This window comes from Lycium ferocissimum, unplaced genomic scaffold (assembly GCF_029784015.1).
Source record: "Lycium ferocissimum isolate CSIRO_LF1 unplaced genomic scaffold, AGI_CSIRO_Lferr_CH_V1 ctg4992, whole genome shotgun sequence".
NCBI classification, from domain to species: domain Eukaryota; kingdom Viridiplantae; phylum Streptophyta; class Magnoliopsida; order Solanales; family Solanaceae; genus Lycium; species Lycium ferocissimum.
In genome coordinates this window covers 10106-23443 of record NW_026725830.1, presented here as the reverse complement: position 1 = coordinate 23443, position 13338 = coordinate 10106, and the positions used below count along the sequence as shown (strand labels likewise).

The 13338-nt window shown below is 34.6% G+C and overlaps 1 protein-coding gene and 1 long non-coding RNA gene across 2 annotated transcripts; both read left to right on the top strand.

Moving 5' to 3' along the window:
* The first annotated feature begins 1364 nt into the window (after positions 1-1364).
* On the top strand, positions 1365-2251 carry LOC132044592 (uncharacterized). The gene is made up of 2 exons (XR_009412235.1): positions 1365-2097; positions 2135-2251. It is a non-coding gene; the product is annotated as an uncharacterized LOC132044592 (long non-coding RNA).
* A 7582-nt stretch (positions 2252-9833) lies between these two features.
* Positions 9834-12155, top strand: LOC132044591 (polygalacturonase-like). The gene is made up of 3 exons (XM_059435087.1): positions 9834-10147; positions 10729-11244; positions 11849-12155. Exons 1-3 carry the CDS (start codon positions 9926-9928, stop codon positions 12119-12121), a joined length of 1011 nt encoding a protein of 336 aa, XP_059291070.1. The 5' UTR covers positions 9834-9925; the 3' UTR covers positions 12122-12155.
* Positions 12156-13338: the final 1183 nt, after the last annotated feature.

The following is a 13338-nucleotide window of genomic DNA, read 5'->3' as shown; positions in this document are numbered from 1 at the left end:
ACATGTTACATTTTCCCTCTATGTGTCCATCCTTATTTAAACAGAGCACTTATATTGATGGTGCTATACCACCTATTACTTTTCATTGGGAAATGGTCAATAAAAGGATCATGGTTGAAATTAGTGTATCTCCCCACCACTTCAAGGACCGGCCTACATTTGAGAACATGTTAGGAAAAGTAACGTGAATGACACAAAAACTTTCTTGTAGGTGTCCGATTTTACCCTATTTTCTTTATGTCTAAAAATTTTATTCTTTTGCAAACTCACTAAAAGCATTGTTTTGATGCCTACTTTTGTATACTAGTCTGATCAACCATGAAACCAGACCTTGTACCCCCATTAGCACAAGTTTCACTATCTAAGTGTTTCATTTTATATTTTTGGTAGATGGTTACCAGACAAAGCTTCAAGACTCCTTACAGATGAGATAGCAAAACTATTTAAAGACTCGCCCTACTTAAAGAGGGGCCGGATGTCACCAAATGGTTTGTTACAGAGACAGATCTATTATGCATTTAAGGTATATGCATTTATTATTTTTATTTAAACAATTCGCTCATATTGACGATCGATTCCTTATTAATAAACTCATTTACTTTTCATTGCGTAAAGAAAAATGTGTATGTTAGGCGAGATGGAACATGGCCTTTTTTTTAAAAAAAACTTGAAGAAAGCTAAATGATATAACTTACTAGGTGACATGTTAGGAAGGGTTCGTGAATCTAATCAAGAAGTCCTACGTGGATCCTTCACCGAAAACTATCTTCTCCTTCTAACTTCTTTGGACTATTCTTCTTGAAAGATTCTTACAATTGAGTGACATAGGGAAGAAGGCTAGATTTTTTTCGACGAAGGGTGGCTCATTTTCTTACACACACTAGTGGGGCTATGAGCCAAGAAGGCCGAGGAGGAAGATGGCAAGTCTACCTTAAGTGTACTTGAAGGATTGTGAATTTACTTTATTGTCTTTATGTCTAATCAATTTATTCTTTTGCTTGAATAAAACGAGGGTATTGCTTGTCTTATCACTTATCGAATTATTGGTCGTTCAATATCTAGCACTTTGAAGATCAAGGCAAACACTTTTAATTTTTGAATTGAAATATATGCTAATATGTTATTGCTAGTGAGACCTTTGATTATTTATATATATTAAATTTTTAATTTTTTGGTTTGTTAGATTGAGTTGTAGAGACAAAAGGCGAGTGACTTACTTTAGGCAGTATCCATAAAGTAAGTAAAGAAAATAGCTATAGCAGTTCATCAACATTTGAAGATCTAGTAAAAACTATGCAGGTTGGCTTTCCCCGAATGCAAGTTGATATTGAAGGAAATAAAAAATTGTTAGTAGTATTGATTTGTTTTCCGTTTAGTAGTATTGATTTCAACCATGTTTTAGTTGAATTGTTAGTAGTATTGATTTCAACCATGTTCTATTTTGGTTTTTTGCTAAATGTTTGATAGTTTTTTTGTTGAATTCGAGATTTAAGTTGGTTGCTAATTTTACCTTCTAATTTCAGAATCAATATCAACATTCAAAGGCGGAGTTTCTTCGTACTCAGCCACCCGACACACAGCTGACAGATGAACAAATGGAGGAAAGGTGGCTTGGGAGTGTTGGTGGTCCCACTAGGTTTGGCACAGCTTACGGAATGCCACATCGTGCATTTCGTCGATCCGATCGCCCTGGAAGGCCTACATTCTTCCAATACCGAGTCGTTTGATAGAGTGAGTGCTATGGCCATGGAGAAAAAGATTGCCGAGCTATCTAGCCAACTACAGGCCTCAGAGGAAAGGGAGAGGCGGAGGGACGTGCGGTTTGACGGTATGAGGGCCCGATTAGACGCGGCTTACTTGCTTCGAGGGGATTCCGTCGTATCCTGATAATGCTCGTAACCCCCATACTCAATCTAGTGGTGCGGATGATGATGGGACTCACGTGTCAAACACACAAAGGCATGTTTGAATGTTAATGTTGTGGTGGATTTGTGGATTGTGTAAGTGTTTTGTGGATGTTTGTGAGGGGTGAAGTAGTCTAATGTTGTAGACTAACTTAGTGTAGATTTGTTTAATGTTTTGTGGATGTTTGTAAAGGTTGAAGTAGTTTAATGTTGTGTTGATGTTTGCGAAGGTTGAAGTAGCTTAATGTCTCTTGTGAATGTTTGAATGACGTTTTGATTCAACTTTGAAGTAGTTTCAAATTGAATTTGATGTATTGGTGGTTGTAATATATGTGTTTGTCGAAGTAGCTTAATGTTTTACGTATTTGTAGTAGTTTGGTTAATTGTTGGCGGCTATTTATTTGAGCTGGTTTTAGTTGAATCTAAAATTGTTTTCATCTTGACGGGCGATTTGGAATAGCGGCTATAGTCTGCCAATTTTTTTGCGAGAAAACGACCTAAATTGCGGAATAGCGACTATATCATCCTACCAATTTTTTTTTTGCGAATACCAACCTCATGAGGTCGGTTTTCACCAAAATTTACCCGAAATACAAATTACCGACCTCATGAGGTCGGTTTTTACAAATATTTTCAAGAAATTGAAAATTAACGACCTCATGAGGTCGGTTTTATGCAAAATTTACTATAAATTGCAAATTACCGACCTCATGAGGTCGGTTTTCTGCAAATATTTTCAAGAAATTGAAAATTAACGACCTCATGAGGTCGGTTTTCTGCAAAATTTTCAAGAAATTGAAAATTACCGACCTCATGAGGTCGGTTTTCTGCAAATATTTTCAAGAAATTAAAAATTAACGACCTCGTGGGTCGGTTTTCTACAAAATATTTTCAAAATTGAAAATTAACGACCTCGTAAAATTCGGTTTTTATCAAATATTTTCAAGAAATTGAAAATTAACGACCTCATCAGGTCGGTTTTGTGTAAAGTTTTCCCAGAAATTACAAATTACCGACCTGATGATGTCGGTTTTCTGCAAATATCGATCTCACGATGACAGAAATCTAAAACAATATATTATATTCATATAAATTACCGACCTCAGGAGGTCGGTAAACTCATATAATTATATTATTAATATAATTTACCGACCTCGTGAGGTCGGTACTTTATCTCCATAATACCCGACGTAAAAAATTATACCGACCTCGTGAGGTCGGTTTTTGCGACCTCGTGAGGTCGGTAAAAATACCGACCCACTCTTTTCGACATAATTTTGAGGTCGGTTTTTGACCAATACCGACCTCATGAGGTCGGGAATAACCATTTTTTTAGGTCAGAAAATGCTGTTTTTTTAGTAGTGATTGTTGGTGGAGTTGGTGATTTTGCAACAATCCGAAGTAACTTTGGTGGATTTAAAGTTCCAACTGCCTTCACTTTGTTGGAAATTAGTCCGGCAATTTAGTACCTTCGTTCCAACTCTATCTTTTTTTTTTCTCGCAATTTAATTTGTTGTAATTTATTTTCTTGTGATTTATTTGAGTGTGATTTAAATTAATTCTATTTAATAATGGCGAAGAGATTTAGACATGGTGCCGGTAGTAGTGGTATTGTTAGGAGTGGGTTTAATGAGAAAATATTTGTGGAAGAAACACCTAATTTAGGTATTGATGTTGGTGGAAATAATCCACTTTTAGGTCATGAGGCAATGCAACAACATTATGCGACACTTTTAATGAAATTGATGATGATGATGATGAAACATAAGCCCAAAAAATCCCATAGGAGATACGGGTCTGCACACATTCACACACACACAAGATAAACCGCCTAGAACTCGTAAGCCAACCGCTAAAATTTGGAATTTTATGACTAAGGATAAGGAAAGCCAAACAACTAAATGTAACATATGTAAATAAGTATTTGCTTTTAGGCAAGAAACTAGTAAGGATGGTGGAACGGGTACACTAAATGGTCATATGAGAAAGAAACATATGGATGTTTGGGGAGAGCAAACGGGTTCAAATGTGGGGGGTATTCAAATGACGATAGACCCACGAACCGGTAAAAATTTTAAGTATGATAAGAAAAAAGAGTGTGTAGAAATAGCTAAAATGGTAGCTTATGATTGTTTACCATTTTCCTTTCCTTCGGGTTTGGGATTTGTTACTTACATTCAACATTGCTATAATATGTTATTTGATGGTATTCCTAGAAGTACTTATAGAGTGGATGTTATAGATTTGTATAAAAAATATAGATTTTATTTGCGCCATGTATTTAATTCTTTAAATTGTAATGTTCCTTTTACTGCTGATTTGGGTCTTAGTCTTAACAAGTTAGATTTTTTTGCTATTACATGTCACTGAGTTGATGATAATTGGGTTATGCAAAAAAGAATTATAGCTTTTTTATATGATGAAGGGAAAGGTCGTCACGATGGAAAATTTTTAGCGGATTCAATGTCTACTATTATGAGATTTTTAACATTTATAGAAAAACACTTTGTATTGCTTTAGATAATACTTCTAATAATACAAGGCGATTGGTCTTTTAAAAGAGAATTAAACCCTTCGCTAAAATATTTTTCATATGAGATGTAGTTGTCATTTTAAACTTAATTGTTAAAGATGGTTTTGTGTGTTTTGACGATTCTATTCAAAAAGTTAGAGAAGCGGTTGCGTTTCTTTTTTGTAACGCTAATAGGGGAAGACAGAGAGATTTTAAGAATTGTTGTGTGAAAAATAACCTTAGACCTAGGAAAATTCAAGTAGAAATTGAGACTAGGTGGAACTACACTTACACTATGCTACAACAAGCATATGAGTATAGGATCTCATACAACAAGTTCACAACAAATATAATATTAATAATGATGATTGGTTAAATTTTACACATTGGAAGATGTTAAGGAATGTGTTGAACTCTTAGAAAATTTTTATAATGCAACTCTTGCTTTTCCAAACAATGCTATCCAGGTATGAATTTTAGCCCACTTAGCGGAAATAGCTAGAGTTTTACAAGAGTATAAACATAAATCCGGTTATCAAGTGGCTATTTTTGATATGACAACAAAATTAAAGAAGTATTTTTTTCCCATCCCAACTTTATTTATATTGGGTTCTCTTTTAAATCCTTGTTTAAAATTGTCTTATACTAAAGCATTGGTTAATCAAATTTATACATTTTAGAAATTGAAGAGGAGTTGAACCATCTTTAGGCGAAAGCGCGACCTCGCTATTGATGCCGAGTTTAGAAAAGTTTTTAATCATTATTCTAATTTGGAAGAAAATGCTATACCGTTGCTCACGCCCTACTACTTCTCAAAGTAGCAAAAAGGGCTTGTCGGGTTTGTCACATTTAAAGTTTTACATTCATCGTCTCCTTCTTGTAATGCAAACTTTGATGAATATCACTTTTATTTGATGCGACCAAATGTGGATATCAAGGAACTAGATGATTTGGACGTCTTAGCATGGTGGAAGAAATACAAGGCAAGTCATCCGATACTCTCAAGAATGGCTCGAGATATCCTTACGGTTCAAGTATCAATCGTGGCTTCGGAGAGTGCATTTTAGCCAAGGAAGACAACAAATTGGAACCATAGACACTCATTATCCGGATTTAGCTTGCAAGTACTAGTGTGCATTCGTGATTGGATTAGATCGGAGCGACGCAACCAAAACTTGGAAGCGGTGGAAGGCGAAGAGGAAGAGATTGAAGATTTGATAGCAAGTGGAGCGGACCAAAATGGAAGACTTTGAAGATATACGTAGTAGAATATGATATGGCGGGAATTAACCAAATGATTGAAAATTGGTGATTTTATTATTCTACTATTTCTTTGCAACTCATGTATTATTTGCAAGTTAAAAAAACTACAACTTGCAAATAAATGTTATCCAAGAATGAATAAAATATATGGCTCATTGAGCTTTCTTCTATTTACTTGTGTTCATATTTTTACTTATATAAAATTAGGAATATACCTAAAATATACTAAGAATATACTTATAATATACATCTACTTAAATTGAAAACTAGAAAGTTATATACTTGAAAAATAACTAAAATATACTAAGAATATACTTATAATATAAATATACTTTATTTATAAAATACGAATTTATAAACTTAGAAAAAAATTAAGCTATAAATAACTTAAGTTATAATATATAAATATATATAGTATACATATAACTTAAATATATATATATATATATATATATATATATATATATATATATATATATATATATATATATATATATATATATATATGTTGTATTGTTAGTCGATAATATATATAAACTTTACTTATAAACTTATATAACATATGTAAATATACCTACAATATACTAATAAATACTATAATATATATATATATATACTATACAAAAAAAAAAAAAAGGTTTTGGACACTTTTGAACCGGACCGGTCCGGTTTCGGTTATTTAACCGGTAAACCGGAACCGGTGGCCGGTTTGATTTTTAAACCGAAAACCGGCCGGTTTGTTAACCGGTTACTGGTCCGGACCGATTCGAACCGGTTAACAGGTTTATGTGAGCTTATAAGCATGTCAAATCAAGTAAAATGCATATGTGACTTTGCAAGTCAACAACTACATTTACTCACTAATAAATAAACCGACTCATTGTTGATTTTTTTTTTTGTGCCAATGGAATTTGATTCCATGAATTTTGTTTAGGTTAGGAATAGGAAATATTGGGACTTTTGTCCCAAATTGAAAGGAAAGAAATTTATTGGATATACATAAAAAAGCACTTAAACTCTAGCTTAAAGAGAAAGCCGGGAAGATGGCAAGCGCTCGCGTCGCGATCGTCACTCGCTATTTTGGGAGAAAAATAATCAATGTTAGGCAATAGTAAGGGGATTACATTCCTTAAGTACACACGGCAATCCGTAGGCTCGGAAGTTCATTTTCGTTTAATTAATGTTATGTTCCCGTTTATCTTTTTACTTGTTTCGAATACGTAAAAGATAACAAGATTGAGAAATTTAATTACTTTACTATTTCTTGTATTCATTTTACTTTTAGTTTGTGGAGACTAAAGCCCTCGTGGCCTTTTACTCTGATTTTGGAAACTAAAATCCATTCGATTCGTGGTGACCAATGAGTTTGACATTCATGGTCACGACTCCCTGGCTCGCGAACGCGTAAAGGAAACCAACACAAAAAATCTGTAATTTTAGTTCACAACCCGTGGTGTCAAAACACGTCGAGCCCTCAGACTTTCACCTCGACCATCCCGAGAAGGATCCCAAATAGGTATACACAACCTACCAAAGCTTCAAACACAATTTCAATCATTACATACGCGGATACGTATTAACATAAAATCGACAAACGCGATTGTCAATGGTTTTCATTTAATGAGTTGACCGGTATTTGATTGAAAAAAATGAGGGACACGGTTGGTCTTAGGAAAATACTTTTTATTTATTTTTATTATTAAACTGATTGCGTCCACCAATTTCTATATAATTATTTTGGCGCAAAACACTCCAACTAATATACAAACGGTGTCTCTCGGAAATAATATTCTGCCAGTTGTGCTCAAAAACAACCGACGGATATCTATTGGTTTTTATTCAAAAATTATTTTTAAAAAAAAAATAGATGAGCTTTCCGATACTCGTCGTTGGTTATCATCCGTCGATTTGTATCTCTCTCGGAAAAAGCCCTTTCTTAGTAGTGTGACTTCTCTGAGCCTGCAAAAGTTCATTAAGGAGGGCATTCCAGCGGCATGGAAGCACGCTAATAGTTTGTGTAAGAACAACATCCTCAGTGGGTTGGAGGACGACTTGTACAACGTCTACAATACTGTTGGCACTTCGAAAGAATCGTGGAATGCGCTTGAAAAGAAAAATAAAACTGAAGACCCCGACTTGAAGAAATTTGTGGCTGCGATGCTCTGGACAATAGAATGGTCCAAACAAGAAGTCTTGGAAAAAACAATATAATATCTCTAACATTATTAGCTTCTGATAATGGTAACAGACCATTAATAAGCCATAATAATTTCAATTCATGATTATTTTGTATAGCTCTAACGTTCTCATAAGGCCTTTGTAACAACCCTTTGTCATTCAATTAGCATTTACTATTCTTTACTGCCAACGGTTGGAACATTCACCATCACCATAAGCCGTTCTGATGTTGTCTTCTTTTATCTATATATACTTGTCCAATTCCTTGGTGAATGGATAAGATGTAGAGAAATTCCTTCACTCAGATTCTATTAGTGTCTTTGGGTTTTCTTTTATTTAATGTTTGTTCGTTTCGATGCTCCTAGTTTTATACTAGAAGAACTTGTTGAAGGATACACCTACACCGGGTGAAATATCCTTAAGGATGGTGTCTTTTGACACGCCTCAAGCTTTCAAAAATTCACAATAATCTTCGTGATCAAGTATTTTTCGTAAGATTTTCAATAAAAAATTCACGAGCAATTGTTACAACTGTGAAAAGAGTGGATATAATAAGTTTGTGGACTGTCATGCCCTAAAGAAGGACAAGAAAGGTCAAGCAAACAATCTGGTTGAAATTGGCTTGTGCATTATGCTGTCCTAATGCAGCTTAGGTGGGAAATCCAAGGAATGGTGAATCAATTCTGGAGCCACCCGTCATGTCTATGTCAATAGATGGATGTTTGCTTATGTTCCCGCTAGACTGAAGAGACCATATTTATGTGAAACTTCGCAACTGTGTTAAAATTAAAGGAGTTTGCAAAATATCTCTGAATAATGTTCACGCCCTAAAATTTGCGAGAATTTGATTTCTACCGCACTTCTAGACCAAGTAAAACAGGAAAATTTATAGGTGGAAACATAAATCATTTAAAAAACATAAGAAAAAAAGAACTAGCTACCATGAAAAACTAATTCCCAACGTCTTCTCCGCAACTCAATCTACGGTTTAAAATAAGTGGAAAGTTTCAATTTACACTATAAAAGGGCTTCAACATTGTTCTCTTTACATTTCATAGAAGACATTGAATTACTACCCCAAAAACTTCAACCAAAAAAAAAAAAAAAAAAAAAAAAAAAAAAAAGAGGTTGGAGGGGTTAGAAAAGATGGATTTGAAATTCAAGTTGGTGCATTTTGCATTGGTGGTGTTATTTCTAGCACACCTTGGGGAATCTCAAAATGCAACTTTTGATATAACAAAGTATGGTGCCAATAGCAATGCGATATATTAGTGAGGTAAGTCATGCTTTTCCCCCTCATTATCGGTTGATACATTCTAACCTATTCTATACCTACTTTCATCCAAGGAAATAGTGAAATACAATTTCACATTTTATAAGATTGCACCAAATGGTGTGGCCTAGGCAAGGGCGGAGCTAGGAATACGCAAGGAGATTAAATTGAATCTCATTCGTTCAAAAATTATATAGCACAAATAGGACGAAAATGAAATCATTTGCATACATATGATTTGTTGAATGCCATTAACATGTATAAAAAGAATTTAGTGTAGTGGCAAAGGGGTTTAAAATTTGCTTTAGGTCATAGGCTCGCATCCCCGATGCAATATTCTTGTATTTTTTGAACCCCTTGAAATATACTCGAGTCGGTCATAAGACCTAGTGATTAATGAAATGAGTGAAAAATAATGAAGATCGAGATTACATTCAAATCGAAATCATGAAGGTGTGTTTACATCCAAACCAACACATAGAAAAAACACTAGTTGATTTCTTTCAATATGATTAAGTCTTGGATGAAAGAGATATTCGTACCGTATGAAATAACCAAAAATACACATAAGCCGACCGTACATAAATGTTATAAGAAAACAAAAAGCACCTTACATATCTTCAAAACAAACCGCAATATATTCTTCTCTTCTCTATTTTCTTTATATAAATCTTTTTTTTTTCTATTTTGTTGATGTAAAATTTGGTTATTGTTTAGGCCGTTCTGAAAGCTTTTCAAGAGGCATGTCAATCTACAAGCCCAAGCACCATTGTGATCCCAAAGGGAACATTCCAAATGAACCAAGTGAAACTAGAAGGCCCATGTAAAGGCCCAATTGAACTTCAAATCCAAGCCACTTTGAAAGCTCCTTCAGATCCTAACCAACTCAAGACTGGTGAATGGTTGACTGTCAACAAACTTGATGGATTCACCATGTCTGGTGGTGGGATCCTTGATGGTCAAGGTAAAGCTGCATGGGAATGCAAGGAGTCCAAAAAGTGCAACAAGCTTCCCAATGTAAGTCCACTAATATTATTCTGAGACGTTTCTGTTTGGTCAAACTTTCAAAATCGTCGATTTTCAAAAGTTTACGATCAAATGAGATTCAGGAAAAGTATTTGAGAAAAGTAACTATTTGTATTTGATCGAATTGATTGAGAAATGCTTTTACTAGTATTAGAGAAACCGTTTGTATTTGGTCTGTGCGGCCAAGCATGATATTATTGTTTTCCACACTGTTGATAGTTTTTAAATAATATAATTATTTTTTAAGGGTATTTTCTTCTGTAAAAAAAATAAAAAATAAAACTTCGATTTTCTACTTCTACCTAAGAAAAATATAATTTTTTCATCTTTTTCCTTTTATCAGATATATAATTTCTTATTTCTCAAAACCACTTACTTTTTTCTTGAAAAGTTAGCCAAACACCATAATTCTCCAATATAACTACATTTTTTAGGGAGGAAAAAAACATTAATTAATAGTTTTGAGAAACTTGACTAAACATACTATAGTTATGCCATGACCAAAATCTGTTGATTAATTATACTAACTCTATGAATTTTTTTAATTTTTCTCTTACTTTTGCATGGTGTAGAACTTGAGCTTCAACTCCCTCACAAATTCCATAATCAAGGACATAACTACACTGGACAGCAAATCATTCCACGTGAACGTGAATCAATGCAAGAACTTAACGTTCCTCCACTTCAACGTCAGTGCTCCAGCTGGAAGCCCCAACACTGATGGCATCCACATCTCAAGGTCGAGCTCTGTGAATGTTACAGATTCCAGTTTTGCTACCGGAGACGATTGCATTTCCATTGGCGATGAAACGGAACAACTTTACATCACTAAGGTCACTTGTGGACCTGGCCATGGTATTAGTGTTGGTAGCCTTGGTGGAAATCCTGATGAAAAGCCAGTTGTTGGTGTTTTTGTTAAGAATTGCACTTTCATTAGCACTGACAATGGTGTTAGGATTAAGACATGGCCTGCTTCTCACCCTGGTGTTGTCTCTGATATTCACTTTGAGGATATCATTGTGCAAAATGTTAGCAACCCTGTTGTCATTGATCAAGTTTATTGCCCAGCTGGCAAATGCAACAAAGATGTAAGTATCACGCACTTATAATTATCATTCTGTCGAGGTGGTTAGGATCCTTACGTTACTAATCAGAGTCCCCTTGTTCGAGCACTAAGAATAGAGAACCTCTTGGCAGAAAGCGCATTATCAAAATGGTTTGCAAAAACAACCACTTATGTTGGCTTGTATTTTAAAATTGGCCACTTTCTCAAAATTAGACCATTGGTCTAAAGTTCAAAAAGTGGCCACCTACTATGCACGGGTTTGGGAAGGGACATAACCACATTGAATCTATTGTATACACTCTTACTTGCATCTTTACAAAAGACTAATTTCATGGCTTGCATCCTAAGCCTCCTGGTCGCACGCCAACAATTTCTATCGTTGTACCAAGATTTCTTCATTGTTTTGTTTTTCTTGTCAAAATTAGACCATTGGTCTAAAGTTCAAACGACCACTATGCACGGATTTAGGAAAGAACAGTACTGCATTGAATCTGTTGTGCACATTCTTACTTGCATTTTACAAAAGACTGTTTTCATGGCTTGCATTCTGGTTTCCTAGTCACATGCCAACAATTTCTATAGTTGCACCACGATTTCCTCATTGTTATTATTTTATTTTTTTGCAGTTGCCTTCACAAGTGAAGATCAGCAAAGTGACTTTCCAAAACATAAAGGGTACATCAAGAACTCAAGATGCAGTATCACTTCTTTGCAGTAAAGGTACTCCATGTGAGGGTGTTGAAGTTGGTGACATTGACATCACATACAGTGGAAAAGAAGGTCCAGCAAAATCAAGTTGTGAAAATATTAAGCCAAGTTTAAAAGGAAAGCAAAATCCACAAGTTTGCACTGCTGCTGCTTCCCCTGCCGCTGCTCCTGCTGCTGCTTCGTCTTCTTAATTAATTAATTAATAATTCTTAGTTAATTCCCTAATTTTGTTCATTTTGTTTTCTTCAACATTTATTTAGGATGTTTACAAGATGACCATAAAAAAATGTAACAAAAATTTGCAATTTGAATTAGAAATTCTCAACCTCTCTACCTCCCAAGATCTGCTCCGTTTTCTTTACCCGTATTCAATTAAACAGAATTGATCCAAACAGATAGTTCCCATTTACACCTTTTCTCACGTACCCAAATTTTACTTTTTTTAATAGTTAAAATATTTAAAATATTTTATGCACGCAAGGTTGAAACTAGAAGGAGCATGGACCAGATCTGGGTATGGAAAAATCTTTGTTATGGAGAGCTTTTCCCGAATTGGCCCTATGTGGCGCGAATCCAGAATAGTCTGGCTCCAATGCAAGTATCGGAAACCGGATGAGAAACCAAACAAAAAAAAAGGAGCATGGACCTTGCCCTCTAACTTGCTCTCGCTTAAAACCAAATTTCAGTAGTGACATAATTCGGACTCGTGATATACGTGCGACAAATTAAAAGCCACGGGGGAAAAACAAAAACAAAAAATTGTATAATCTAAACATTTATAATTAAAAATCGATTTGATTCTTCCCATAATAGTAGTACTATTCTATGGTAGAGCTAGTATGCCGAGAGGCGAAGTTACAATTTGAACTTTATGAATTCGAAATTTTGTAGCAACATCACAAGTCAGTAACTGGATTCTAAATTTTTTTTTTTTTATACATTTAGCGAACTCTTAATAGAATATATTGAACTAAAATTATTGGGTTTGGCCGAACCCATACATATGTTTTTAGCTCCACCCCTGAGTATGACATGACATTTAATCCACATGTACTTTAGTAACATGGGAAAATGACTCTGACATGCTAAACTATGACGAAATGGTTCAAAGGTGCAAAAAAAAAAAATTGTGGAGACCACTGCTAGCTCTTTCATCTTGCTTAAGATTATTGTAAAAAAAATTTGGTCAAAATGTATGTTAGTTAAAGAAAACAAACATGTGGTGCTGAATTGAATTGTACACAAACCCACAAAGTGAGATGTTTAATTGGAGTCTTGATGGAGTAAGGTAATGTTAATAAAATAAGTTTTGCCTACTGACAGTGTATACTATTTGTGTGAATCAAGTTATGTTTTCTGCAGAAATGTAACACCCCGTAAACTTGAACTAGGTGTGAATATATAAAAA

Coding starts and splice junctions, on each gene's coding strand:
- LOC132044591 (XM_059435087.1), top strand. CDS start 9,926: ATGAACCAAGTGAAACTAGAAGGCCCATGTAAAGGCCCAATTGAACTT. Junction 10,148..10,728: donor AGTGCAACAAGCTTCCCAAT/GTAAGTCCACTA, acceptor TGCATGGTGTAG/AACTTGAGCTTCAACTCCCT. Junction 11,245..11,848: donor CTGGCAAATGCAACAAAGAT/GTAAGTATCACG, acceptor ATTTTTTTGCAG/TTGCCTTCACAAGTGAAGAT.